Source organism: Canis lupus, chromosome 34, assembly GCF_011100685.1.
Source record: "Canis lupus familiaris isolate Mischka breed German Shepherd chromosome 34, alternate assembly UU_Cfam_GSD_1.0, whole genome shotgun sequence".
Lineage (NCBI taxonomy): Eukaryota > Metazoa > Chordata > Mammalia > Carnivora > Canidae > Canis > Canis lupus.
The window spans coordinates 3,857,474-3,885,200 of record NC_049255.1 but is presented as its reverse complement, the minus strand read 5'-3'; the positions used below and the strand labels follow the sequence as shown (position 1 = coordinate 3,885,200).

Below are 27,727 nucleotides of genomic sequence, written 5' to 3'. Positions count from 1 at the left end.
TTCTTTTATCCTAAGGAGGGAAGGAAAGACTGCTTAAGGATGTGGGGAAATTTGTGGGGAAACGAGGGAATGTTAAGGGGGTTCCCTTTTTTGTAGTTTCTGTTAGGTAGAAGGTGTGTCATCTCCTGATAATGGTGTTGGCTGGGGGAGGTAGGTGACTTAAGAGTGGAAAAGTTTGTGCTTGCTTAGGCAGCCATATGCTAAATCAGAACAATACAGAGATTAGCATGGCCTCACTGCAAGGATGCCACACGAATTCATGAAGTCCCATATTAAAAAAAAAAAAAAAAGCAGTGAGCAAATTAAAAATTTTCCATCTGGGGTTTGGGAGAGAGTCAGAGTGTAGGTGGGCTATGGGTGGAGGATCCAGGCAAGCTTGCCTGTCTGTGGGCACCGCAGGCATCATGGATTCCCACCCTCAGATGGTCACTCAGCGAACAAGACATTGGCCAACCATATAGTAGAGCTGAAAAGTTGTTGGTGGGGTGATACCAGAAGTCATCTTGGGCTTTTTAGTTTCTGTTGTTGGGTCATCAAGTCCTGTCCATTCACTTCTTTAGGAACGCACAATGTCAGCCACGCCTTCCACTGCCTGCCTGCCCTCACGGGGTTCACTGTGTGCCCACCACCAGGGGAAGTCCTGGGTATAGTGGGGACAGGATCACAGCCAGCTTCCCACCCAGAATCATTGTCCCTACATTGTATTTTTGTCAAGGGGCCCTATGCTAGGTTTTCCTTTATTTTTTTATTTTTTATTATTTTTAAAAAGGTTTTATTCATTTATTTGAGAGAGAGTGTGTGAGTGAGAGAGCACAAGCAAGGTGAGCAGCAGGAGAGGGAGAAGCAGGATACAGGGCTCAATCCCAGGACCCCAGGATCATGACCTGAGCCAGGGACAGACGTTTAATCAACTGAGCCATAGATCAGGTGCCCCATAGATCCCCTTTTTAAAAAATAAACATTTTTGATTTTAGAATAGTTAGACTCACAGAAGAGCTGCAAAGAAGGTACAGAGAGTCTCATCTACTTGTACCCAGTATCTCCTGTTGTTGGGATCCTACATTAGTGGGATAGATTTGACACAATGAATGAACCAGTATTGATGCTTTATTATCATAAACTCGTCCATTCTTTACTCAGATTTTCTCAGTGTTTCTCTAATCCCTTCTTCTGTTCCAGGGTCCTATTTGGGGGCCCACATTACATTCAGCTGTAATAGCAGGCTCCTCTTGGCTGTGATGGTTTCTCCCACTTTCCTTGTTTTTATGGTCTCGACAGTGTGAAGAGTACTGGTCAGGGAGTTAGTGGAATGTGTCTCAATTTGGGTGTGCCTCATGTGTGCTCATGATTAGACTAGAGTTGTAAGTTGGGGGAGGTGGGGAAGACCAAGGAAGAAACACCATTCTCATCACATCTTATCAAGGGTACCATTAAAAGAAAAAATGCAGTGACACTTATTTTTTTAAAGATTTTTTTTATTTGTTCATGAGAGAGAGAGAGAGGCAGAGACATAGGCAGAGGGAGAAGCAGGCTCCGTGGGGGGAGCCTGATGTGGGACTTGATCCCCAGGACCCTGGGATTGTACCCTGAGCTGAAGGCAGACACTCACCCGCTGAGCCACCCAGGCTTCCCCCCTCCAAAATGCAGTGACACTTATAAAGATAGTAAAGTAGACTTCATTCAGGACCACTGTAATAGGAGCTGGGACCACCACAATGAGATTTTGGGTTGGGGGAGAGTTGTTGGCTCAACTCTGAATATGGCACAGGCTAGTGGGAGTTTATAGCCAAGGAGCAGGGTGGGGGTCAGCGGGTGGGAAATTACTCAGGGGTAACAGAAGTTGTGGCTAAACTGAGCTAATGGGGTTTGTGCTGAAGGCAGGTCAGGGTGACCCGTCATCTCCCTGGGGGTGTGTAGAGAATGAGGACTACGATCAGATATGGAGGGTGGGGTGCTGGTCAAACTGAGCAGAGTTCTTGCTGAAACTTGATTTTCCAAGGAAGTGCCCAGATGGGCCTAGGAGAAGGTTCAGGAGCCTGACTAAAGTTTGGTCAAGCAAAGAGACTTTGGCAGTACAGCTGTTGACATGACTTAACACCACTGGTGCTCACCTTGGTCACTAGGCTGAGGTCGTGTTTGTCAGGTTTCTCCACTGTCCCCTCCCTGCCTGCTATAGTCTCCTCTTTGGAAAGAAGCCACAATGCATAGCCCACGAGTTAAGGAGTGGGTTGTTATCTTCCTCCTCCCTGAGAGTGTAGTATCTGCAGGAATTATTTGGAATTTTTTCTGCAAGGCACTTGTTACACACACTGTCTTCTGTAAACCTCACAGGGGTGAGGTTGATATTATTTCCCATTTTCCAGAAGTGGAAACTCAGTGAAGTTGATGCACCTTCCCAGGGCTACCCGGATTTTAAGTGGCAGTCTGGGACTTGAACTTAGGTGTTCTCACAGTCAGCTCTTCTAAGTCCAAAGTTCTCTGTCTACATTGGCATTTAATCATGCCACTGAAGCTAATTTATCGAGAATTCACTTAACCCCTGGGTCACTTGTGCTCTTCCCTTAGGGAGGCTCATGGGGGGTGCATTTGGGGGTGTCTGTAGTGAGCCCACCCTTTGAAAGGGCTTTGTTGGAAGACTTCATTCATCAAATCCTATGCCAGAAGGTTGGACTGGGCTAAAACAAAGGTTCAGTATGGTGCATGTTCTGTAGGGAAGACTGTGTGTTAGCCTGTCTTCTCTGTCTCTCTGCCTATCTATGAAATATGTCTCTGTCTTACTAAAGAAAAGGAAAGCTCCTCTTGTTTAATTGTCATGGTTTTAAAGAAATGTTAAAAGAAAAACTGCAGCAAATTAAAAATGTTGAGTTTGAGCAAAAGTTGATTCAAATTGGGTAGCGTCCCATCTAGCAGATACAAAGGTGCTCCAAGGAGTTGTACAAAGTAAGAGATTTTTGTAGTCAGATGAGGAAGGAAGGGGAGGAGGGAGGAAGAATAAGGGAGCTATTTAGGGCAGAAAAGTGGGTTGGTTACTGCCAGGTCACTTTCCTTTGGGGAAGGGCAGGGGTCTATCGGGCAGATGATCAGGATCACTAGTGTTGATCAGGAAATTCCTGATTGATTGGTTTAAGATTCTGTCTCTGGGAGAGGCAAAACTAATTAAGCCTTGGTTTGGTGACTGAGGCCTTAGCATAAGCGACTCCATTTTGGACCTGTTGTCCTGTTTTTCACAGAAGAGAAAGGTTAATGCCTGTGTATACTTAGAGGCATCTTGTCCACCTATGATTTCAGTGAACGGGCCCCTCTGTGGGATAAGAGGTATTATTCTGCTGTCCTAAGAAAGCCAGTGGGGAGGCAGGATGGATCTCACGGATCACTGAAAGTTTGTGCCTGTAGTCAGAACAAGTTGGCTGCATGTTAGTTCTTCTGAGCCCAACATAATAAGCAGAGCCATTCTGTATAATGGGTGGTTTGCTTTGTGATTTTTCCATTTTTCCTCTCCCTGCCTGTTCAAAGTGTTTAGGATATAATGGTGCAGAGGATATCCTGCTGGAATTTACAACAGACATGCTTTCACATTTTAAAAGAAACGACTCTAAGCAAATTGCAGTTTGTTTCACTCTAAATCTGGGTGATGGGCACTTGGCAGGATGAGCACTGGGTGTTATGCTATATGTTGGCAAATTGAACTCCAATAAAAAAATAAAAAAAAATAAATCTGACAGGTGCTGCAAAGCGTTTAGCTGGGTGAGGAACCGGAGATCAAAGGACCCTCCTCCCCCCACAGTTAAGAGCAATTAAGCTGCTCTGGGCACCTGACCGCCAGCATCATCCCCGCCCCAACACCTTCAATGGCATGAATGGAGGGCCTAGTGAGCAAAGGAGTCAAAAAGCACCAGCTGTGGGTTGGAATCCGTGAGTCACAGAGCTAGCAGGTCACACCCATTTGTTTGTAGCTTATTTCCGGCAAGGTCATGCTAGTCAGTGTTTCTGTCTCAGAAAGCTTCATGGCTCAGTTTTTAATTTTTGCCATGACTTCAGGAGATGGGCTGAGGTCCACGGTCAGCAGACAACAATGGGTTCCAGAGGGGTCCGCACTCCAGTTTTTGTGGAAAGCAGGCAGCCATGAGGCCTCACCTCCTCTGCCACGATGTCCCAGGGCTCGTGCGCTAACTGTCCTGGGGTCAGCCAGGGAAGGGGCCCCATGGGTCTGGCATCTCAATAGCGCCGAGGCCTCCCTTGGGGGGGAGGAAGTGATGCTCAGTTAATGACAGAGAGCCCTGGAGTGTCCACGAGACCCCCGCCTGCAGCCTGACATGAGGGGTTCCCCAGGACCATGTGTGCACTGGGAAGGAGGGGGATTTCAGAGGGCTGGATCCCCAGCCCCTCCACCAGCGCACAGGAGAGGGGCTCCTTCCTGCAGTCTCCTCGCACTCTCCACAGATGGTTAGCCAATGTTGGCAGAGACCAGGGTGGGGATGGCAGCTCAGAGAAGGACATGGGGATGCAGGGGCCCCAGGGGAAGAGAGCCGTCTCCCACCTGGGTGCATTTGATCCTGAAACAGTGAAGTCTGAGCTTCTAGGACCAGGTGAGTTTTCTAACACAGGGGATATCTAGCAATGGCACATTTTTGGTTGTCATACCTGGGGAGAAGGAGAGATGTGGTCACTACTGGCGTCTAGTGGGTAGAGCCCCAGGGATGCAGCTGCCAGGACAGCATCAGTGCACAGAACGTTCCTGTAACAAGAATGACCTGGCCCCAAAGGTCAGTAGTGCCAAGGTTGGGGCCCTGCTCTAGGTGATTGATGAGGAAGGGAGTGCATTTCACACTAGGACTTCAGCATAGCCAGTGGGCATCGGGCAGCATGTTCATTTGGCCTGAGAACCTCTTTATGTGGCCCTGATGGTTCTCTTTGAAGAACTCCCTCAGTCCATTTTGATTTTCTGTGGGTGAGCCTAGAGAATCCTGGGAATAATGCTTTTTACATGATGTTCCCCTTATTCACCCTTATCTAACAATTTGTGGGCTTTTTAAGAACCCGTCTGGGCATGAACAGAAAATCAGGTCCTTTTGATTTTGTTTTTTTAAAGATTTTATTTATTTATTCATGAGAGACACAGAGAGAGAGGCAGAGACAGGCAGAGGGAGAAGCAGGCTCCCTGCGGGGACCCCGATGTGGGACTCAATCCCAGGACCCCGGGATCACGCCCTGAGCTGAAGGCAGATGCTCAACCACTGAGCCACCCAAGTGTCCCCATTCAGGTCTTTTTGGAAGTGCAAGGTGAAAAAGGGGAGAATCTGTATTATCAAATGAATGTTCTTACCTGCTTGGGTTATGGCTGAGGGTTTGGGTAACAACGTTGCCCACATTCCCTGCCTCTGCACATGTGTTTGTGTGTGAGAGAGAGATAGAGACAGACAGATGGACCCCTCTGAGTGGTAACAGCAGGTGACAGCATGAATTGGCGTATCCTCTTGTTGTGTAGATGACCTTCTCCCAGGGAGCCCTGAGAAATGGCTCCAAGGTTCATTTTTAGTTGTGCATCTGTTTGCATTGGCATCTCCTGGGGCGCCGACCACGTCCAGGACCTCCCTGCTGGTCACCGGTGTCCCGGAGGCTAGCTCAGCTGTTTCCCCATGCCACCTCCACAGCCTGCTGGCTCCCCACTGTCCCTCTCACCACTTTGACAGACAGCTGAGCTCCCAAGCGGGTGGGCCGAAGAGAACCAGAATGAACTAGGGTGGTGCCCTGTGTCTTGCTGGCTCCAGGAGAATTAGTTCTTGTGTCTGAGGGGCAGGCCCCCCCCCCCCCCCGGCCCCAACGGGCTGGTCCTGGAGGTCCACCACGTGATCTTCCTCTGGGAAGGCTTCCTGGCATGTCGCTCTGGGTGGAATGTGGTCAATAAACGTGTGTAATTCTCTTTGTAGGGCACGTCACCATCACCAACTACTTGTTGAACTATTTTCCTGGTCTTGACCTTGAAAGGAGGAACGTGTTTGGGTTCACGGCCCTGATGAAAGCTGCCATGCAGGGCCGGACGGAGTGCATCCGAGCCCTGATGCTAGCAGGTATGTCTCTGCTTGTCCTGTGAGGTCCCGAGGGTCTCGGCAAATGCTAATTTTGCTCCTTTGAAGAACATGTATTGAGGTGAATCAGTTCCATAGAGACAGAGCCTAGTGGATGCAACAAAGAATAGTTTCTATGGGGTGTGTGGCCATCCTCATCTGAGCTAAAACCAAGGACAGCAAGCCCTTCGAGCTAGGGTGGGAGGTCACAGTCCAGATCACCCTGCAAGAAACCCCTCCTTGCTCTCTGATAAACTCTTCCCTCACCCTTCGCTTCCTCTTGCCTATATTTGTTCTTTAGAAATGTGTGTTCTGGCCTTGGCTCTGAGTGCAAGCCTGTCCACTGAGGGTGGGCACTGGGATGGTGGGGCGGGCCCAGTAGCCATCCTAGATCCCCACTTGCTGGTGTTTGGAGTCACCTGCTGATGTAGGACGCAGCAGTTTCCTTTGTCAGTGCCATGTAGCAGAATGGAAAGTTCTCAAGCTGTAGCTTCGGATCAACAGGTACCCCCTCCTCGCCCTTTCTGACTTGGTCATGTTGGAGGGGGCACTTCCTTCTCTGAGCCTCCTGTTTCCATCTGTGCAATGGGAGTCATTCCTTCCCACCCCCCAGGATGAACCGTGACCCTGCCTTGCGAGCTCTCCAGGGCTGTGCAGAGGTCAGGCACCCCCGAGCTGGAGTCCCTGCAGCCGCCCTCCAGCTGCTGTCCCCTAGAGTGCAGTCCCTGCTCATCTTTAACTCTGCCGTGCTGGGTTAGTTTGAGAAATACACAAGAAGATGTGTATCATGCACCACAAAGGGTCAGGTGCAGAGTTAGCATCGAGTGATCTGATCAGTGTGAGGTGCTGCGACAACATGATGTCATTTCATTACTTTGCTTCATGTTGTCATTGTTCTCGGCACCGGGTTCAGCCGATCCCCCCTGGCCCCACGAGCTCCCGCACAGGTGGCCTTTGCCCTCCCATGACGATCTCCGAGGGCGCGGCAGCGTTCTGCTGGGCGTCAGCCTAGGCTGGTAGTTCTGTTTACACAATTTGCTGCTGTCCTTTTTTTTTTTTTTTTTTTTTTAGAGTAAACCTTTATTTTGCAATAATTTGGATGTATGGAAAGTGACAAAAATAATACAGAGTCCCACACGGCCCTTGCTCAACCCCATGCGTGTTAACGTCTTACGGAGGGGCCGACACTGGTATGTTAATTACTATTAACTGAACTCCAGGCTCTACTCAGATTTCACCTGTGCTTCTGGTGCTGTTCCCTTTCCCTCCCAGGGTCGCATCCGGGCTCCCACATGTGCTTGTCCTGTGTCCCCAGTGTCTTGTGGTCTCTGTGCCTCACCTCTTCGCTCATGACCTCAGGTCCCCATCCTGGCCTGGATACAGTGTCCTCAGCCTGTCATTTCCCTTGGGATTACACGGGGGTTATAGGATTCACAGCTTGCTTGGATTTTTTTTCCCTCTCCCACTTTAATCTGTGTGTTGTAGGGGATGCTGGAAAAAAAATAACTTCAGTAAGTGATGACAGGCCTCAAAGATGAAAACTTTCATGAAAATAAAAAAAAGAGCATAATTAGATTTAATGGCATGGATTGTGCTTTTGACGCAGTGACAGTTTCATTTTTTTGAAAGGCAAGATAACAATTTCAGTTGAGGCCTTGCCTGTTGTTTAGCAACAAGAGGTGGTTCCTCCTAATTAAATGGTGTTTTTGATGCTCTTTTGTTTGGGGGAAGCTTTATCTGCTTTTACTACTTCTGGAGCTAGTTCTAATTGAGTGTAGGTTTCTAGTGAATTACTCCCCTCCAACTATGATTGATTGATTTTAATGTTTCAAGTCTTAAATTCTAGTTAGTTAACATGTAGTGTACTATTAGCCTCAGGAGTAGAATTTAGTGATTCATCGCTTATGTAGGACACCAGCACTCATCACAACGCGTGCTCTCCTTAATGCCCAACCCCCTCCAGCCCACCCCCACCCACCCCCCTCCAGCCACCCTCAGTGGGTTCTCTGTGATTAAGAGTCTCTCTTAGGGTTTGCCGTCCTCACTTTTTTTCTTTTCCTAGTAATTTACATTTTAACCAAGAATTTATGATGTCAGCCACTTTGTCACTGCATTTTTCCTGATGACTTCACTTGAATTACAAACCTTTTGTTTTGGGGTCGATTGCCTTTCCGATCACTCTGGGTAATGCAGGGGTTTTGCTGTCATTCTGCTTCTTTCCCGGGGCTGGTGGAGGTTTCTGACATTTGCTAAGCGTTTAGAAGATGGCAGAAACATCTCTGGGGTCTCTTGAGAGATGGGCCGGGCGTCCAGTGCGGTGCCACATTGTTCTCTTCCCCCTCCATTACGGATAATGAATTTGGTGTTAGGTTTGAGGTACCATCCTTTCTTTCCCTCCCCCCGAGCCCAGCCGCATCCAAGTCTAGAACAGTCCATATGAGTGCAGACCTGTGGTCAGCGGAGTTAACTTGGAAGCCAGGACCCCTGGTTTCAGACTCCAGCCCCCTTCACTTATCCCCTCCATATGGGGGCCGGTCGCCTGATGCTCTGAGCCTCAGTTTCCTCTTCTGTGCAGCGAGTGGATGACACTGTGGGAAGGCTGGATGGGGACTGAATGAGCTCCCCAGTGGACTAGTGCTTGGGTGCATGTCTGGCACGGAGTCAGTGCTGGTTGTCTTTATTGTTACTGGTGAATTTGTGTGCTCAGTAATTATTTGTTACATGAATGAAAAGCAGTGGTATGGCTTTCCCCTTGACAAGTACCCTTGCAGTGAAACAAACTTGCCTGCTGAGGGTGATAGGCCTGTATGCTCGGGTTTCTGAGCCCTGGCACTGTTGACATCTGGTGTCAGGTAATTCTTTGTGGTGGGGAGGGTGTTGTCCTGGGAACTGTAGATGTTTAGCAGCATCCCTGGCCTCTGCCCACTAGGTGACTCCAGCACCCCAAGTCGTGACAATGAAAAATGTCTCTGGACATTGCCAAATGTCCCCGGGTTGGGGCTGGGGAGGTGAAGTCTTCTCCTGTTAAGAACCACCGATGTGATTAAATGGGAAAGGATAGAAAAAATGAAAAGAGAAGCTTTTCCCTCTAATATGCAATTCCTCCTTCCAGCTTTTTCTATATTCCTTCTTAATGTAAAAATCTGACACCTTTTTCAGGGAGTTTGAGTGGCCCTCTAAGATTTTGGTTGTTTAATTTCTAGAAGATTTAAATTTTCTATTACTAAGGTAGCTCATACTTCTTTTTCCCAGGAAAATACATTTTCCTTTTACATAAGTAGATGTGCATGTTACTTTTTTCTTTTTTCTTTATTTTTCTTTCTTTATTTATTTTACTTTTTTCTTTTTTAAGATTTTATTTATTTATTCATGAGAGACACAGAGAGAGAGACAGAGACACAGGCAGAGGGAGAAGCAGGCTCCTAACAGGGAGCCTGATGTGGGACTTGATGCCAGGACCCTGGATCACGACCTGAGCTGAAGGCAGATGCTCAACCACTGAGCCACCCAGGTGCCCTGCATGTTATGTTTAACTTTAAAAAAAAAAAAAAAAAATATATATATATATATATATATACACGTTACATTTTTTTTTTTTTTCACGTTACATTTTAAAAGGAAAAAAAAGGTGTGATCGAAGTCTCTCATGGATTGGGTGGATAACAATAAGGAGACTTGTGGGGATATTTAAAAAATTTGCACGAGTATTTTAAGATCTTCTTGTTTACATTTAACGTATTAATATTTAGTAAAATTAAAGCCTTGGGACACCTCGGTGGCTCAGTGGTTGAGCATCTGCCTTTGGCTCAGGTCGTGATCCTGGGGTTCCGGGATCGAGTCCCACGTCAGGCTCCCTGCATGGAGCCTGCTTCTCTCTCTGCCTGTGTCTCTGCCTCTCTCTGTGTGTCTCTCGTAAATAAAAAATAAATAAAATCTAAAAAAAAAAAAAAAAAAAGAAAAAGAAAAAGCCTCTAAAGATACTAGTGCCGGCGTACTTCTTTGGATTGACGTTTCAACATCAAGGGCATTTGTGTGCAGCTGTGGAAGGTCCCTTGAGAGCTAATCACAGAATGGTCATCTTGTGATCAATTCAAAAGCAAAAGGCACAAAGTGCTGTAACGTGTGAATGGCTAAGGTAGAAATGGGTATCTCATCCTCATTTTTTCAAGTGCAAGCATTCTCCTGTACCTGAGTGTATTTCTGCACCTGAGTTGAATTTCTGAGTTGCAATTTCATTCCATTCAGTACGAACCATTTCCTTTTAGAAATGATGGATCACGGAATTGGATGCCCCCCTAAACTGTTTAGATTTTCCAGTGGTTCATAACATACAGACACATACCAGCTCTTATCTCTTACCTTGTCAGGCAGAACGAAATAATGTGAGAATTATCAATACTTTGGATTTTAATAAAAATGTAACCAGGGTCTGAAAAGCTGATTTGTTGGCTCTTTGGTTTTTGGCTTCTCCAGGAATAATGTCAGTTCTGCTGATAAGAATCGCAAGTGGGGCTGTGGATTCTTGTTAATTCAACGGAATATTAATGCCTTGAAGTGACAGGTCTATTTAAATAAGTGGCTCCGAGAAGCCATAACGAGGATTTGATTTTCTCTGAAGAGAAGCAGAGCTCAGTGGAGGCTGGCAGGCTCCAGACTTGCTTAAGAGAGCTGGCTTTTATACCTGAAGCGTGGTCTGATTGCTGCGGCATTTGGGAAGCAGACGTAGGCAAACAAGATGCTCGACTCTTCCTGTGATTTCGGGCAACAAAGCAGACACCTCGGAAGGGGTGGGAGGCTGGTTTAATGGGGGAGAGGCACTGCTGTTGTTGGTTGGTCCTGTGGTCATTCTTGTCCCAGGCAAGCCCCGACGGTGTGCTCCCGAAGCCAAGTGGTAACGGTATCACTGCAGAGGTTTCTTTCTGTTTATAAGGAAAATATGGTTTTCCTGTGACCTGAGAATTTGCCAAGTTGGAATAGTTTCAAATTATTATGCAGAGAAAGGGCTAAAAGTCAGGCATTCCGTGTCACCAAGGGCAGTGTCTTCGCCTGGGTATTTAGCTTGGCACAAAAGCAAACCTTGAGAGAAGGACTTGAGGGCAACTAGGTTTTCTGAAAGGTGAGCCAGGAAGCTGCGTGAAGGATGGGGAAGGGAGCCCTTCGGTAACCGGGAGTCGGCCCTGCTGAGACCCTCTGAAAGACCAAGTACAAGATCTCTTTGGAAACGGCTTCCGGGGTGGACCAGGCTGGAAGCAGATGTCCATCCTCCCCGCCCCCAAATTAGGCCTCTCCTGAGACCCCGCATTCTGATTTACCGTATCGCTTATACCCTGAGTACCCCAGATACAGGCCAGGATGGCACAGGAGGGGACATGCAGGGGTCCCATGTGACCAGAAAGGCCTCCTGGTGGGAGGGGGACCGGAGCGGGGCTTAGAAGGGTAGATAACGTGGGGGGCTGGCAGAGAAGCCGGCCAGGAAGCAACACGGCCCGGGCTCTGGCTGCCTGCGCCGGTCCTGTGCACCTGGCCGCGACTCTAGGGGAAGCTTCTAGGATGAATGATGGAAGGTAGCTTGTCTTCCTTTAGCACCTGCTTAGAGTGCTTTCTGCTTCCAGTCAGACATCCTGCCTTGCCCGTGGCTGAAAGAAAACAAGCACGTTTTTCTCACCTCACCGAAAGTCTTGAAGTGGGCTGTCACTGTGCAGCTGGCCTTGGGCTCCGTGAGGACATCACAGAACTAGGTTCTTTTATGCGTTGACCCAGCACCCCATCACCCGTCCTCCCCACCACGGGGAGTTCACCAGAACTGTGGGCTTCAGATAGGCAGCGGCACCTCCAACCATAGTGGTCACTTTTATCAGGGCACAAAAGCATTCTTTTTGGGGCTCACTGTCCAGCTGTAAGGGAGGCTAAGAAAAAGGGGCAACAGGATTGCAGTTACTGGGTAGACCAGTAATTCCCCACCAGGGGTGGGGGCTGCCCCCTAGGAATAGCCGGTAATGTCTGGGGACGTATTTGGCTGTCACAACTGTGGAATGCTGCTGGCACTTACTGGGCAGAGATGGGGGTGCCGTTACAAGTCGTAACAATGCACAGGACAGCCCCCACACCAAATAATGATCTGCCCTAAACATCAATAGTACCTAAGTGGCAAAACCCAGGTTTACACCAGGCATGATGCATTGCCTAGAACTGAGTATGTTGCTGCCTGGAATAAACTAGAGGACTTTGTGTAGACAGCTCACAGCACTCAATGGCGTGGTGGCAAGTGGATGCATGGGCAGGAGCCCACCTTTGGGCTGCGTGGCTGGAGCTCTGGGCGAAACAGCACTGGGTAGGGGGTGAGAACAGGATGCCAGAAATTCATGAGGAGAAGATGCAGATGCCGGCCCATCAGAATTCTCTGTTTCCTAAAAGGCTTGTGTATCGAGTGTTGATCACCGGTGCCAGCCTTCCATGATTTAGTCACTCCACCCGGGCCATGAATATTACCCATACCGATTGCGGAAGGAAGTGAATCCCCATGGGATCCCTGGGTGGCTCAGCGGTTTAGAGCCTGCCTTCAGTCCAGGATGTGATCCTGGAGACCCTGGATCGAGTCCCACGTAGGGCTCCCTGCATGGAGCCTGCTTCTCCCTCTGCCTGTGTCTCTGCCTCTCTCTCTGTCTCTCATGAATAAATAAATCTTAAAAAAAAAAAAAAAAAGGAAGTGAATCCCCAAATGGTGGCACAACTCCTACCCTTAGGCTGCGCTGCCATTCTGCCAAACGTGTGTGGGTTCCAAGATCATTTTGAAAAGGCACGAAAGCAACAGGAAGAAGTGTGCGTGCTACACTTTGGACAGCTGTTCCTTTAGTTTTCCATTAGCTTTTGAAAAATGTCTTTCTCAAGCCATGTTCATTAAGATTTTAATTTTGCAGTTTGTACCTTTTTAAGTGACATGCAATTAATTAAGGTTTAATGTGTCATCTATTTTTTGTGGCGACATTTTTACTGCCCCCTTTTCATTTTTGTCAGTTTATAAATTGTACTCGGGCTAATGAGTTCCATCCCGATCTCCAGTTCCAAATAATTACCACTCTTCTAATATGCCTGTTTTTTAATATGCCCCTGAATGAAGAGCATGATGAGGCAATCTCAGGTGAGCTGGGTCTGCCCAGGCTGGGGTGGGGGGTCGCTGGAGGGGTGCTGGGGCAGGGGGGCCACTGAGCCCTTCTCGCCTCTGTTCTGCACTGAGCCACCGCCGCACGTCAGCCACCTGGGTCTGTGTGGGATATAAATGCAGAAGCCTCTGCCAGTCCTGGTCCCTGGGGAGCTCACAGACTAGATAATTGCCCTAGTTCTCCACATTGCTTTGCCAGAGAAAGTATGACTAATGTGACCTGAAATCCTGAATGATTTTTAACTGTGTACGGGGCTGGGATTGGACCAAGATTAATTGAACAGCAATTCCTTATTAATTTCTCTTATACGACCATGCTGAAATTTATGAACATTTCATCAAGTTGAGTTGAAGTTTAAATTTGCAGTATTAGGAGGGGGCAGTGGGTGGTATGGGTGAAATTTATTAAGGAAGTGACTGAGGATATAGGAGTCAGGGTTCTCTAGGGACACAGAACCAATAAGAGGTACACATGAAGAGATTTATTTTAATGAATTGGCTCACGTGATTTTGTGGGTTGGAGAGCCCAAAATTAGTGGGCGCAGGCCATCCTGGAAACTTGGACAGGAGTTAATGGTGCAGTCTTGAGGCCGAGTTTTTTTTTTCTCCAGAGAACTGTAGCTATTGTTCTTAAGGCCTTCAACTGATTGGATGAGTGAGGCCCACCCAAATTGTTGAGGGCAATCTCCTTTACTCAGTCAACTGACTGTGAATGCTAACTGCACCTACAAAATACCTTCACAGTCCACCTAGACTTGAGTTTAAATCCCTGGGTACTATAGTCTGGCCACGTTGACGCAGAAAACTGTCATAGAGGAAGCAGCCCTCCCTGTGGGGTGGCAGGAAGTGCATGGGGCTGAGACCTTCACTTTTACCAGCTTGGAGGCCTCAGGTAGGTCCCTTGGCCACTGTGACTACCACCGTCTGTAACATATCTTTATTAAATGCACGCCTCCACCAGCCAGGACAAGATGTGTCAAGGAAACCGAAACGAGTAAGAGGTGGACTCTGTGGTGGAGAAGCCCACAGTTTGGTGAAGAGGATAGATCTAGGACCTGCCAACCACACAGTATAAGCAGTGAGGGACTGCACATTTCCTGGAAAATGTGAGGTGATAAAGAAATGGGATGCCAAGCACTTTGCAAGTGATTATTCCTTTTAGTATTCTGGAACATTCTAGTAACATCATTGAAGTGTTCAGGAAGCACCTTGGCTGTCTAGTCATCTCTCCATTGCTGGAAAGCCACGAAGTCTTATTTCTTTAAAAATCGCACGATTTAGGTGCTGGGTTCAGGCAGTTTTGTTTAGGAAAAGTAAGCCAGTAGCTGGAGCACTTCAAGGTGGGCTGTGTCTAATGGTGCTCGCAGTTCAGGGGCAGAGGCAGGGTCATCCAGGTGCCACAGCTCCAGGTGGTCAGTTACTAGGTTTCCCAGGTTCTGCCTCTGATCCATTTCAGTCTTTCCTTTCCTGCCATTGGCCGCGTTGTTCTTGGCGCATTCTCTCCCATTGCCGTTTGTGTTTGCATATTTTTCAGGGGCAGACGTCCATGCCAGGGACCCGCGCCGCGGGATGGCGCCCCAGGAGTGGGCGGCTTACACCGGACGGTTGGAGGCGGTCCGCCTCATCCAGAGGCTGCTGGAGCGACCCTGCCCGGAGCAGTTCGGGGAAAGGTACAAGCCAGAGCTGCCGCTGCCCGCGGAGGCGGTTCTGAAGCCGTCGGGCTCCAAAAGCTGCTTGCAGAGGCTTGCCGAGCTTGTGCGCGCCACGCTGACCTCGCGCTCACGCCAGGGCCCGGAGGATGGGGGCGTCCTGGACCACATGGTCAGGATGACCACGAGCCTCTACAGCCCCGCCGTGGCCATCGTCTGCCAGACCGTGTGCCCCGAGGACGCCCCCTGCGTGGGGAAGAGGCGCCTGGCGGTGCAGGAAATCCTGGAGGCGCGGGGGAGCCGGGACACGCGCGCCCAGGAGGGTGACAAGATAGAGGGCCCCGAGCCGCCGTTCCGGACCTCGCGGGCCGTGGGCGTCTCCAGAGAGGGGGCCCCGAGAGCCGGCCTCCCGTCCCCGCAGCAGCCGGGCGCCCCGCGGAGGGCCAGCCTCCTGCCCCTGCAGCTGCTGCGGAGGAGCAGCGTGCGGCCCGGCGTGGTCATCCCCCGGGTGCGCATCAGCAAGGCGCCCGCGCCCACCTTCCAGCCCGAGCGGGCGGCCGCGAGGGGCAGCACCAAGGACAGCGCGCACCTGCAGCTGCCCAAGTGGCGGTACAAGGAGGCCAAGGAGGAGAAGAGGAGGGCGGCGGCGCAGAAGGACAAGCGGGCGCCGTCCTGGAGGAAGAGGACGTGAGCGGCGGGCTCCGGGGGTCGGCGGGGCTGCGCGGGGGAGGGTGCGGCTGGCCCCCCTGCTGGCCCGCGGCCCGTGTCCCCGCAGCCCCCGTGTCCCCGCGGCCCCGCAGCCCCCGGCCCCGGGCCAGGCTCGCACGGGGCCCAGACGCGCGCCGTCGGTGTCGGTTCCGGCTGCACAGTGAATGGGGGAGGGCGCAGGTCCACGAGCCTAAAACCGGTTCCCCTGGCAATCCGTACACCTAGTGGGCAAATTTGCCCCAAAAGCCTATCTCTAGAACCTCACTTGAGAAAATTTTAAGACCAATTTATCGAAGGGTCTGAATAATTTTGTATTTTTAATCATGATCCAATTTGCAGCATTTTACTGGTGATGGGGCTGTTTGTATTTGAGACAGTTTTAACACGTTTGCCTGAAGACCCTTTAACATACTGTTTCTAGCAATAATTATTTGTGATATCTATGATTTCATACAGAATTTGTGGAAGTCTCCCCTTTCTTGCCATTTGTCTTTCCTTCTCACCACAGGTGTGCGTGAGCATTGTATGTTCTTATTGATTTGATTAACCTATTCTGAATATTTGTTTCTACTTGATGGAGGCACTTACTTTTCCAGCAAAATGATGAAGTAAGTCAGGGGAATCAGATTTCCTTTGTATCTTATTTGAAAGCTCTCTTACTTATACGGTAATAATAATGAAGAAAAACCTGTTGTCAAAGCACGAAACCATGCATAGAGAAGCATGTATTTATTGCTAGAACTAAATATTTTAAGCAAGGGACTTTAGATAAACTGGATGCAAAGCCTTTAACATATTAAAAAATAGATTTGCAAAAAATCTATTATTTAATAAAATGGGGGCAAATGTAATAGAATTTTACTAGAATTACAAAATTAAGTCCTCTGTGCTCTTAGGTAAATTGAATTCAGATATCCTTAAAATGTAAAAAAGATACAAAAGAATAAGCCATCAGAGTGATACAAATCACTGGAAAGGGGGAGAGGACTAAACAAACAGATTAGAACTGAATATTAAGCAAACTTGTTTTAGGCAAATTCTACTGGAGTGAGTCCGGAGGAGGGCTGCTCCCTCCTCCAGACTCAATTCCAAAGAGCTCCTGGTGTGGAATTACTTGTATTTTTTCCTTTGATGACTGCCTGTGATGTTCAGTTTATCCTTATGCTGGCTTTGTAGAATTTCCAAGATATGGGGACTTGGGCAGAGCACGGATGTGATTTGCCCTGAGCCCTGAGCTCAGTGGGAGTTTTTGTCCAGACTTTTTATCTCCAAAGCACTGAGAAATTATAATGAATCTCTGGCCATGTGGGTTGCAGAGTATCTGTCACATATGCACTACTGACGGCACTTTATTTAAAAATTATCCTGCTTGGAAGCCATAGATCTAAAATAGTAGAGACTGATTTGGAAGCTTTTTCTCATAACCCTGGATTCACATGTCAAATCGTGCTCCCTGGCTGTGTCATGATGAGCACCTCTCTCATGATGTGGGCACGGGTGGCGCCGGCCTCTCTCTGGTCCCTCCCTCTTGGCACCATGAAGCATTGCGCTCTCTGGGGCCTCATGCTCCTCTCTCCAGAAACTTCAATCATCAGGCTACTGGGCAGCACCAGCCTGATGGGTAGGTGTGATGATAATGCAGCTCTCAAAGTCAGATTTTAGTGAGCCTTTCCCTTTTTTCAGAATGGCATAGAGGTCTGGAACCACTTTTAGCATCACTGATACTAAGGGTAGCTGCAGCTCCAAGAGTTGGGATTGGCCGAGTCTCCTTGGAAGAGATGAGGTGAAGAGAAACACCCCTCGTCTCCCTCACAGTCTGATCCAGCACCTGTTGAGATCATTTTCTGGTTTGTGTATTTTCATTGCTTTGGGTGGCTGGCTGTATTTTCTCACTGAGGGGTCACCTTTTGCTGCCTTGCTTCTAGTGTTGGTTGGGGGCAGGGGCGATGATGGGCAATGACCTCCTTCTGCTCTGTGGGCACATTCATTCCTTGCCACCCCCTTCACCTTCTCTCTTCCTTGCTTGCCTCTCCTTCCTTTGCCTGTTTTCTTCTCCAGTTTTGGCTAAATATCCTGATCCTCCTTGGCACCACCACTCTGAGGTCTAAAAAGGGCAGAAAAGGAAGGCGATCATGAGAGGCAGTTGAGTTATCATGTAGTGACCTCCACCTACCCAGTGAATGAAGGACAGATTTCCCCACTTTCTGTGCAGAGAGTTTAGGATTTCAGCACAGCCCCACATGCCTTTTTGTTGTTGTTGTTTTAAGATTTATTTATTTTGAGAGAGAATCTTTCAAGCGGACTCCTTGCTGAGCAAGGAGACCCAATGCAGAGCTTGATCCCATAACCCATGAGATCATGACCTGAGCCAAAACTAAGAATTGGATGCTCAACTGACTGAGCTCCCCACCCCCTTACCCCTGTCCAAGAGAGGGAGACCTAGTTTGCTCTCCTGCCAGATGACAGACACTCTGCTATACAAAGGAGGACAAGCCGGTGTCTGCTTGCACCCCTGATGTTTATTAACTGTAAATAGTGAATTACAAGTTGACAGGTACCTTCTCAGGGATTTATATATAAATGTAGTTAGAAGAAAAGATGAAGTATATTTTAATACTTTTATTAAACTGTTCGAGTGAATTATGATTACACTAGACAGAAGAAATATTTCTGAGATGATGTCAGTGGTGTTGTCTTCCAGGGAGAGGCCCGCGATCTCCCTCAGTTGAGATTTTCTGGTTATTGGAGACCTGGGACTTTGGCAGCTAAAATGGCTCTGGAGTGGACATGAAGTCACCTCAGCACCTCCCGATACCTCCTGTGGATGTGAACCCTCGTATTTAAAACACTTCAGTCTGTGTGTGAAGTGGCCGTGAGAACACAGATGGGCGACTCACCGATTTTACCTCTAGAACTGGCTTCCCCCTGTCTGCTACTGGGGTGTGCAGGGTGCCAGTGCCAGTTTCTTGGCCTGGCTTCTGTGAATCCAGTGTTCTGTAGGCAGCCCAGCGCCAGGTTCACCGCTGGAAGGAGGGCGGAGAACAGCTGGGAGAGGTTCGTCTGCAGGAACCTCAGGGCTCAGTGCATGGAGTCTCCAGGTCTTGGCCATGCTGGAGAACACAGCCCAGAACACTAGGACCTTCCTGAGTCCCTGCGGCTCCTCCCAGTGGCAGCACTGGATACCCCAGCCACGTGAATGGAGACCTGAGGGGCCCATTCAGCAGAGGACAGAGGGATCGTGAGGTCAGCCGGAGCACGGGCCATTGCAGGCTGCGTCTGCCCACCTCCTTCCGAGCTGCTGGGGGTGAGCAGGCCTCCGGGGGCCCAGCGCCTGAGGGGAGGCCAGGCGGCTGTGTAAAAGGAATTGCACCAGGTGGGCCAAGCCCTAGTCCAGAAATGGATGCAAAGCTGGCTATCCTTGGGGAAGAATCAGAGGTACCAAGTTATGAAAAGAGAGTTCATGAACCCTGAGAGTTCAGTAAAGGGGCCAAGATGAGGCTGTTCTTGCAGCCTCTGGCAAGAACCCTGCACCTCCACCCTCTCGTTCCCATTACAGTCCGAGAGAAGACCGTCTTTTCCTAATGAACCTGTTCGCTCTGCGCAAGGAGTTCCAGGCCTGCTGTAAGTCAGGTGCGCCTCTCCCAGGGTGTGCCTCTCCCCAGGTGTGCCAGGAGAGCCCGCCCGCTCCCCTTGTCTCCTCCTGCCCCCCGTGGCCTGGAGAGCCACCACCTACTGCTGTAAGGTCTACATGGGCTTGTAGGTGATAAAACGCTTGCACTTGTTCTCTTTTACAGCCTTTGGGGGAAACGCTAACACGACGCTCCCTGGGTATTTGCCCAGGATGCTCTCCGGCCCTTGCAGGTAACGAGTGGGCCGGGCTGTGGCTTCTCCTGCCCTGGAGGGCAGGGAAGGTGGCGGGTCCATCACCGCCGGCGCCTGCACTACGACAGTCCCGTTTAAGGCAGCAGCTGGACTCGGGGGGATGACTGTCACGGCCAGGGTGCTGCTGCCCACAAAGAACTTAGAACAAAACCGTTCTTCCCCGGAGGCGGATTGCCGTGTTCCCCGTTTCACACCTCGATGCGTTTAGAACTTGCTTCATTCGTCTGTGTCACTTTGGAGTGACACTCTGGAGTCAGCTGCTTATTTCTGGGACCTTGGGTTCACATGTTTCTTCACTAACATTTAAAATAAGTGGCTTAAAAAAATTCTTCTGGAGGTTGTTTTTTTGGGGGGGAATAAAGAGAGAAACACAAAACCCACCACTACCTGAACTGATTTAGCTAATTTTCGAGTGACCCGGTTGAATGGCTGCTGTGCTGTGCACACAGTTTCCTCACTGTGACCCAGCCTGAAGCAAGGCTTCTGTGAAAGGCACAGCCACTGCAGTGCTCTGCTGGCCATTGGCTGCAAGCCATGCTAAAGCGGTCAGTGTGCTAAGGTGAAGGTGTGCACGCGCGCACTCGTGCACGCACACACAAACACACACGTGTGCTCACAAACACAGAGATGAACAGAAGGAAGACTGGGTTTTGTGCTCGCCAAGGTGACCCCTGCTGTGGCTCCAGGGAATGTCAGGTGTGACCTGCTTTGATAGTGTGTTCAGGAGGGTTGGACTGCCCCAGACTCACGGGGAGCACTTTGTTCGATGGGACACATAGCATAGCCCGCCCGTCGTAACCCAGATCTTACTGTGGGGCAGTGTTGGCCCCGACGGCTTGTGCAGGAGCTCCTTGGCGACGTCCAGTAGCCGAATCCGGGTCACCTCTCGGCCTTTGATGACATCCTCTGTCATTGAGAGGCCGAAGCCAGAGAAGACTGCTCGGGGAGCTCCACCAGGCATTCGGCGGTGGCCACGCTGGATTTCTTGGTACTTGGTGCCAGGTTAGCTGTAGAGTCAGCACCATCTTACCCTGAGGAAGCGCTAGGATTTTCGCCAGTCTGCCCGAGTCTTAGGTAGTCTAACTGAAGCTAACACAGTTGGGTTTTTAAGAGAGATCGGCTCATCCCTGTGTTACACCTTTGTATTGTGTTAAAAGGAAATGTAGGCCAGAAACAAAAATGAAGCTAGTCATTCCAGGTAGAGCAGTGACCTGAGTTGACCTGACACTTTATAATGTTTTGGGAGGTTGCATTGAAGCACTTTAATGCCAGTTTTTGAGCAGACGTTCTAGAAGCTGGTTTGGAACTGCACAACTCTAGAGAACTGGATGAAAACTATGTAAGGATCCTATAAACCTGGAGACGTTCCTGGCAACCCTGTGAGCCGTGGGGACATCCCAGGGAACGTCAATGATATGCCTCCGGTCAATGCCCAGAAAAAGTACCATTGGCATTCGCTTCCTTCAAACCATTATTCTGCCCGGCTTGTTGGGCATCTGAGGACGTGTATTTTTAATAAGGGCAGCTCTGTGACAGCCTAAGGGCTGAACAGACTTCTCGCACACGGGGTGCCAGGTGGCAAGTTACGCCATCTTGGTCTATAGGCTGTGTTTTCTGAATGTAAAGCTGTTGTCATTGTCCATTCTGAAAATGGATATTGTAACAATGTTGACTCTGGATGGAATTGTGTACATTTCATAGGTCTTTATTTCAAGGTGAGATTTGTTACAGTTTATAAAAGATATTTTCCTATTTAGACCTCAGGGTTACATGTGACTCCCAGCAGCTTCAAATTCCTCTATCCAGAACATCCAGAAGGTCAATAATCTTTAAGTTAAATATGATACCTTATTCAGCAGAAAGAATGTGTCTGTCCCTTTCAACTTCTAACAATTTCTGTAATATTTTAAAAATATAGAAAAAATAATGTAAAAATATGGGGGAGGGGATTGTGGCTACAGGATTAAACATCACTTGTGAAATCAACATTCTTGTGGTACAACGGTGTGGTATTGGAATAAACCAAAGTGTGTATTAATGAGAAAATGAGACAAATTTGCCAGTTTGTTTATTTATGTATTTATGTATTTATTTATTTTTAAAAGATTATATTTATTCATGAGAAACACACAGAGAGAGGCAGAGACATAGGTAGAGGGAGAAGCAGGCTCCTCACACGGAGCCTGATGTGGGACTCGATCCTGGGACCCTGGGATCATGACCTGAGCCGAAGGCAGACGTTCAACCCCTGGCCACTCCGGTCCCTCATTTTTATGACTCAGGTCAGCATTTTTATTGTCACTTACTTTGCTTGAAATCGATGGGCACTTCTTCTGATACACTTTCACTTTACTTTTGGATGGTAAGGTTTTTTCTTTTTTTTTCCTTTTTTTTTAAAGATTTTATTTATTTATTCATGAGAGACACAGAGAGAGAGAGGCAGAGACACAGGCAGAGGGAGAAGCAGGCTCCATGCAGGGAGCCCGATGTGGGACTTGATCCCGGGACTCCAGGATCACGCCCTGGGCCGAAGGCAGGCGCCAAACCGCTGAGCCACCGGGGCTGCCCGGTAAGGTTTTTTTTTTTAATTAATGATTTATCCAGGAATATTTTTACTTATGTTAAAATGATCCCGTTGCAGTTCTCCGGGTGCCCACCAGCGGTGGTCACCCTGCAGCCTTGTTTCCTTGTATTTACATAACATGGGTCAAAACAAAAATCCAGTTTTGTTTTTGTCTTTACCTCACTGGTACAATGTAAATGTTCTGGAATTTCTCTATTTTAAAATATGTCCTTGAAAAGCTTTTCAGAGAAGTCTGAAATTAATTTTCCTTTTCTCTTTTTTTAAATTTAAGTTCAGTTAGCCAATATAAGGTACCTCATCAATTTCTTCTTTTAACGGCTAAAAAAGGGATGTACAAACACAGAAAAATAAGCCGAAAGCCGTAAAAGAGTCAGATGAAAAGCGACTGACCCTCCCCTGGGGCATCCTTCTCGAAATGTGTTTTAAGTGTTTTCTTCCCTTGGTGTTTGACACAGACGAGATCCCGTCGGACGCACGGTCTCTTTCACTCCTGTTTCGGGGAGAGCCCGTTGGGCCCCGTTGTTCAGGTGGGTCCCGCCGGTGTTCTGGGTGCAGGCGCCCCGGCGTCTGAGGCGTTTCCCTGTCTTGGGTTATCGTGGTTCCCCGGTTCTTCCCCCCGGGGAGCATGAGGGCCTTGGCCTGACCTGCACCGCTGTGCACAAGCGTGTAGAAGGGCCCGGCCAGGGCGACGCGCAGGCGGGGTTCGTCCCAGGCGTCCCGCGGCCCTGTTCCCCCCGAGGCTCCCGAGGGAGCACCTGCCGCCCCGCTGGCCTCCTCACCGTCGCCGGGCTGATGGGTGGAGAGCTGCGTCTCATTTTAATTTTCATTTCTCCACTTATTGGTGAGGTGGAGCATCTTTTTGTGTGTCTTTCGACCATTTTAATCTCCTGTTTGATAAGTTTTTTAGTTGAGTGTTTTTGTGTCAGGTTTGCCCATTTGTAGGATTCTGCTATAAATTTCAGATCATAGTTCTTTGAGACATATTGTGGGGTTTTCTCTCCCATTTAATGCATATCTTTAAGGTGTCTTGTATAAAAATGTGAAATTATGATATAGTCAAATGTAATTTTTCTTATATTTACATTTGTGGGTTTTTAAAAAAGATTTTTATTTATTATTTTAAATAATCTCTATCCCCAGTGTGGGGCTCGAACTCACGGCTCTGCGATCAGGAGGCGCATGTTCCACCAACTGAGCCAGCCAGGTGCCCCTCGGCTATTTTTGATGACACTGAAAATGGCTCCTATTTATTTGGGAAATTCAGCTCTGCCTTTAGGAAGTCTGAAGTCTGCCATGTTAGAAGATCATAATTCTACCCACCAAAAATCACAATTATTAAGGAAGGACCCTGAATAGGAAGACAAAAAAATTTATTTTTTGGAAGACAAATTTTTAAAAAATATTTTATTTACTTATTCATGAGAGACCCAGAGAGAGAGGCAGAGACACAGGCAGAGGGAGAAGCAGGCTCCATGCAGGGAGCCCGATGTGGGAGTCGATCCCGGGACTCCAGGATCATGCCCTTGAAGGCAGACCCTCAACAACTGAGCCACCCAGGTGTCCCAGGAAGTCAAATTTTAAATAAAAATTTCTAGACCATGATGGTGATCGGAGATAGTCGTATTTATTGTTTGTGAAAAATGTGTATATGTGTTGGGTAGAAATATTAGTAAATAGGAATGCATACAAGGGATAGTCCTTAAGAAAAGTGAAAACCAGGACATGAAAAGTGAGAGGATGAGGGGGGACGTGGTCTCATCCCCGTTATTTCCCTCACTGCATCTATTTGGAGCCTGGTGAAGCTCCAGCTTTCGCCCATGAAGCTAAGGTACAGGGCGGGGGGGGGGGGGGGGTTGGCCTCCGGCAGGTGCATTCCCTCGCTGCCCACCCTGTCCGCCGGCCTCGGGAGCAGTGTCTCCACATGTGATGGAGAACATCAGCCTCCGGAGGACCTCAGAGCTCTGCCTGCGTGCAGCCCTGGTTGCTGGCTCCCCAGGGTCAGTCCTGCCATCTCCCTTGATGTCCTGGCTGGTTTGCACCCAGGGGCAGGAAAGGTGGCTGAAAGCCTCCAGTCTGCTGACAAAACAAACTTTGATGTGCAAATGGCTCACATAAATCACTGCTGGCCAGCAGCCTCCACTCCCAGAGGTCACTGACCCTGCATCAGGGTCAGCCAGGTCAGGGGTGGGGGAGTGGGGGGTGACCACCCCTGCCCAGCCTGAACCGCCTGCCTTGAGACCTGTTATCCTGCCCGAGCTCATTATTGCTCTCACTTTAAAAACAGAAACCTAACAAAATGTTAATTTTTCTGGCTAAAAATAAATAAATAAAATAGACAAATCAAACCCTAATCCACTTTGATATTTCAAAAGCATTATTTAAAAAACAAAATTGAGAAATGAATTGCAAAGGTAGGATTTCAACTTTTCTTTAGCTCTTATTGAAAAAGGATTAGTCCCAAGAGCCTACATGAGAAGCTGGCCCTGGGTGCCCCTCTCTGGGTCACCAGGGACAGACAGGAGGGTTCAAGAGTGTGGTGGGGAACTTCTCTTGCAGTGGAAAAGGTTGCCAAGTGTCTTTACTCCCTGGCAGAGGAGTCCCTTGGCTGGGAGGCCCAAGCCATCCCCCCCGCCCTGTCACCCCCTGTCCGTGGGCCGCCTCCTGGGGAGGGGATACCAGCTTTTACCTACTAACTGTCCTGAGTGGTCATTGCCAGGTGCAGGCTTGCAATCCTTCCTGACCAAACCCCACTGGGATGGCCCCTCCAGGGGCACATCTCGTCCTCCTCCCTTGTTTGAAGTACATGATGCCCTCTCTGGGGTCCGATGGGACAAGCATTTCCTGACCTTCCCTCCCAGTGCTGTGCAGGTGCCGAGGCCCCACCTGTGTCTCTGGAACTCTCCAGACCACCCCAGTCCCACAATCGGGCCAGGTGCCCTGGAGATGCTGCAACAACACTCATGTTCTCCCCGGGCCCGTGGGTTAGCCTCCACCGTCACATGGACCAGTGGCTCTTCAGGGGCCCGGGGTTCTGGGACCAGCCGCATCAGCAGCACTTGGGAAATTGTCAGTAATACCTGGTGCTCCCACCTGTATCAGCTTCCTGTGGTTGCTGCAACAATGACAGCTGACTTGCATGGCTTCAAAATGCAGAAATGTATTTCCTCACGGGGTGGAGGCCAGGAGTCAGTGGGGCTGGGCCCCATCAGACTCTGGGGGATGCTTCCTCTTCCTGCCTCTGCCTCCAGCACCCCACGGCCAGCTTCCTTCTGAGTCTGTGTCCACATGTTCCTCTTTCATGCGGCCATGAATCACTGCATCAGCACCCATCCCAATCCTGTGTGACTTGGTCTTAATTATATGTGCAATGATCTTATTTCTAAACGAGGGCAAGTTCACAGGCACCTGGGTTAGGATTCCAAGAGATCTTGTTGGGGGACACAATTCGCACCCCAGGCTGGGAATGCTGCCCTCCCCCAAACTGCACCCTGGTGGGAACCCCTCCTAACCCTCACTGTCCGGCTCCTCCACCTTGTTGGCCTCTGGTGTCACCAGCCCCTTCTCCTTGCTCTACCCCTGAAGGCAAGAAGCCACGGGCGGAGGGGCCACAGGTGGAGGGGCCACGTCTTCGTGGCTCCCCACTATCTTCCAGCATCTGGAGCGGGGCTTGGCCCATGGTAGTTCCCCCGGCAGCACCTGCAGACTAGTGAGCTGGACGCTGACTTCCTGACTCCCGACCGAGGCCCTGGAGTGTAGGCCCCGGGCAGAGTCCCAGCCGGCCCCTGGTCCCCTGGGAGGCAGCACGGAGGAGCCAGACCAGCACGGACCCTGGTTCCACTCTGCCCCCTTCTGGCTGCAGGGCTCTGGGCACGTTACCTAAGCTCCTGCTTCAGCGCCCTCGTTTTTAAAGTGGAGATTTTCCTGGTGCGTAAGGTTTTCCTGAAGAGCTTATATGACATAGAAATTGTACCAAGATTTTTTTTAAGATTTTATTTATTCATGAGAGACACAGAGAGAGGCAGAGACACAGGCAGAGGGAGAAGCAGGCTCCCTGCGGGGAGCCCGATGCGGGACTCGATCCCGGGACCCCGGGGTCACGCCCCGAACCGGAGGCAGACGCTCAACACTGGGCCCCCCGGGGTCCCCGTACCTAGATCTTTAACAAGACTGGCACAGAGCTCGCAGCCACTTACGAGTTGTTTCGGCCTCTCTGCTCTGGTCCGCACTAAACCTGGGGGCGGTCACAGGGCCGTCTGCTTTCTGACGTCAGACCAGGCTCCCAGGGAGGGAGTAGAGCTGAGGCCCGCCCTGCCCCGCATCAGCTCCCACGCACACCTGCTCACTCGCCAGTGGCTCTGAAAGCTCCTCGGCTGCACAGAGGCCACATCCACGGTCTGCTCGTCCTTTCTGTCCCAGCCCCTGGGAGTATGGTCACTGCGGGCACCTGCTCCCAATGCTCTTGGCGTCCCCCAGACCAAAGTCCGTCCATCCCACAGAGGCAGGACATAAGGGCCTCCCTTCCCTCTGTGGTCCTGTCCTGGGCCAGCCTTGAGGGCTGAGCTTGAGCCTCCTCCACCCGTGGATCCCTCGGCAAATGGGCAGCGCGGCTTTCTGAGCGGCGTCTCTGTGTGCATCTCCGCAGGGCGTTCACAGGGCCTGGGCCCTGGTCCTGGAGGTGCGAAGGCGGAGGAGGCCCCACGCACACCTGGGGCAGCCGCCTCGCCTCGCCTCGCCTCGCCTCGCCTCGCCTCATCTGCCCGGCAGGAGCTGACTTGCCCCAGCTGCTAGCCGCTGGCGAGGGGGCCGTGGTGGCCGTCCGGCACCCAAATGCCTCTCGGCTCTTGGGAATGCTGCCGATTAGGCCGCGTTGTTGAGCGGACTGCTGTTTGACAAAGACAATATTAAATGGCCGTGGAGACCAGCGAAATCAGCTCGCTAGGATCAGCAACGTGGAAAATACTCTGCTTTATAGGATTCAGCCTGGCTTCTCTCCCAGAAAAGCATACGGGGAAGAAGATGCTTGGCTTGCTTAATTAAACGAGATGACAACATCCATATTCTAGGCTGTGTGGGGGAAGGTCTTTGGAGACAGATAGGGGCCCGGGCCGGCTTTGCTACTGTTCCCTCTGTGACCCTGGCAGGGTTCGTCATTTCCTTAAGGAATGAGTCTCTGAACGGACGCTGCCCACCCTGCCTGTTGCCAGTCTTGGACGGAGTCCTGGGGGCCGCTTGGAGCATAGACACTGTGCTGGCCACCTTGGTTGGGCGTCTCAGGGGCTCTCCATCTCTTCTCTGCCTCCATGACCTCCGAGTCATCAGGAAGGTCTCTCAAGAGCCCTTGTGATTCCGGATGGAAGGTAGGTCAGCAGAACAATGGCTCACGGTGGGGATGAGGACAGACAGGTTTTAAGGGCCTTCTGAATTCTAACATGCTCCATTAAGAGGTCTTCTCCCAGACGGAATCTGGCCAGAGCTCTTCAGCCCCAGGCCCTGTGTAAGCCCCTGCTCTGGTGAACTACCTTGGATGACGCAGGGCTTCCGAGCAAGTGGAGAGGTGTCCCAGCTCCTTGCTCCTAGGGCTGAGCTGTCAGTCATGGTGTAGCAGACTACGATCTGTGCTTGCCTCAGTGCCAAGAGCAGCATCCCAGACCATCTGGGTCAAGATCTTTCTAACCACAGG

General features: G+C 49.9%; 1 protein-coding gene, 1 long non-coding RNA gene and 1 pseudogene across 5 annotated transcripts in view; all 3 read left to right on the top strand.

Moving 5' to 3' along the window:
• The window catches only part of ANKRD33B (ankyrin repeat domain 33B), an 81,747-nt gene extending 60,238 nt beyond the window's left edge, over nucleotides 1-21,509 (top strand). The window contains exons 3-5 of one of the 4 annotated variants that reach the window (XR_005383659.1): nucleotides 5,928-6,068; nucleotides 14,759-17,428; nucleotides 18,283-21,509. Coding sequence is in view for 1 of the 4 variants with exons in the window: in XM_038583317.1 (XP_038439245.1) it covers nucleotides 5,928-6,068; nucleotides 14,759-15,564 (947 nt within the window). In the remaining 3 variants the exon portion in view is untranslated. Of the gene's footprint in view, nucleotides 1-5,927; nucleotides 6,069-14,758 lie in introns of all 4 variants that reach the window. The other 3 variants (XR_005383661.1, XR_005383660.1, XM_038583317.1) reach the window with 3 other exon arrangements.
• LOC119867564 lies at nucleotides 180-277 on the top strand (annotated as a pseudogene).
• A 4,718-nt stretch (nucleotides 21,510-26,227) lies between the features above and the next one.
• Nucleotides 26,228-27,727, top strand: part of LOC119867468 — a 55,617-nt gene continuing 54,117 nt past the window's right edge. Inside the window, exon 1 of the long non-coding RNA XR_005383658.1 lies at nucleotides 26,228-27,404. This is a non-coding gene — a long non-coding RNA (uncharacterized LOC119867468). The remainder of the gene's footprint in view (nucleotides 27,405-27,727) is intronic.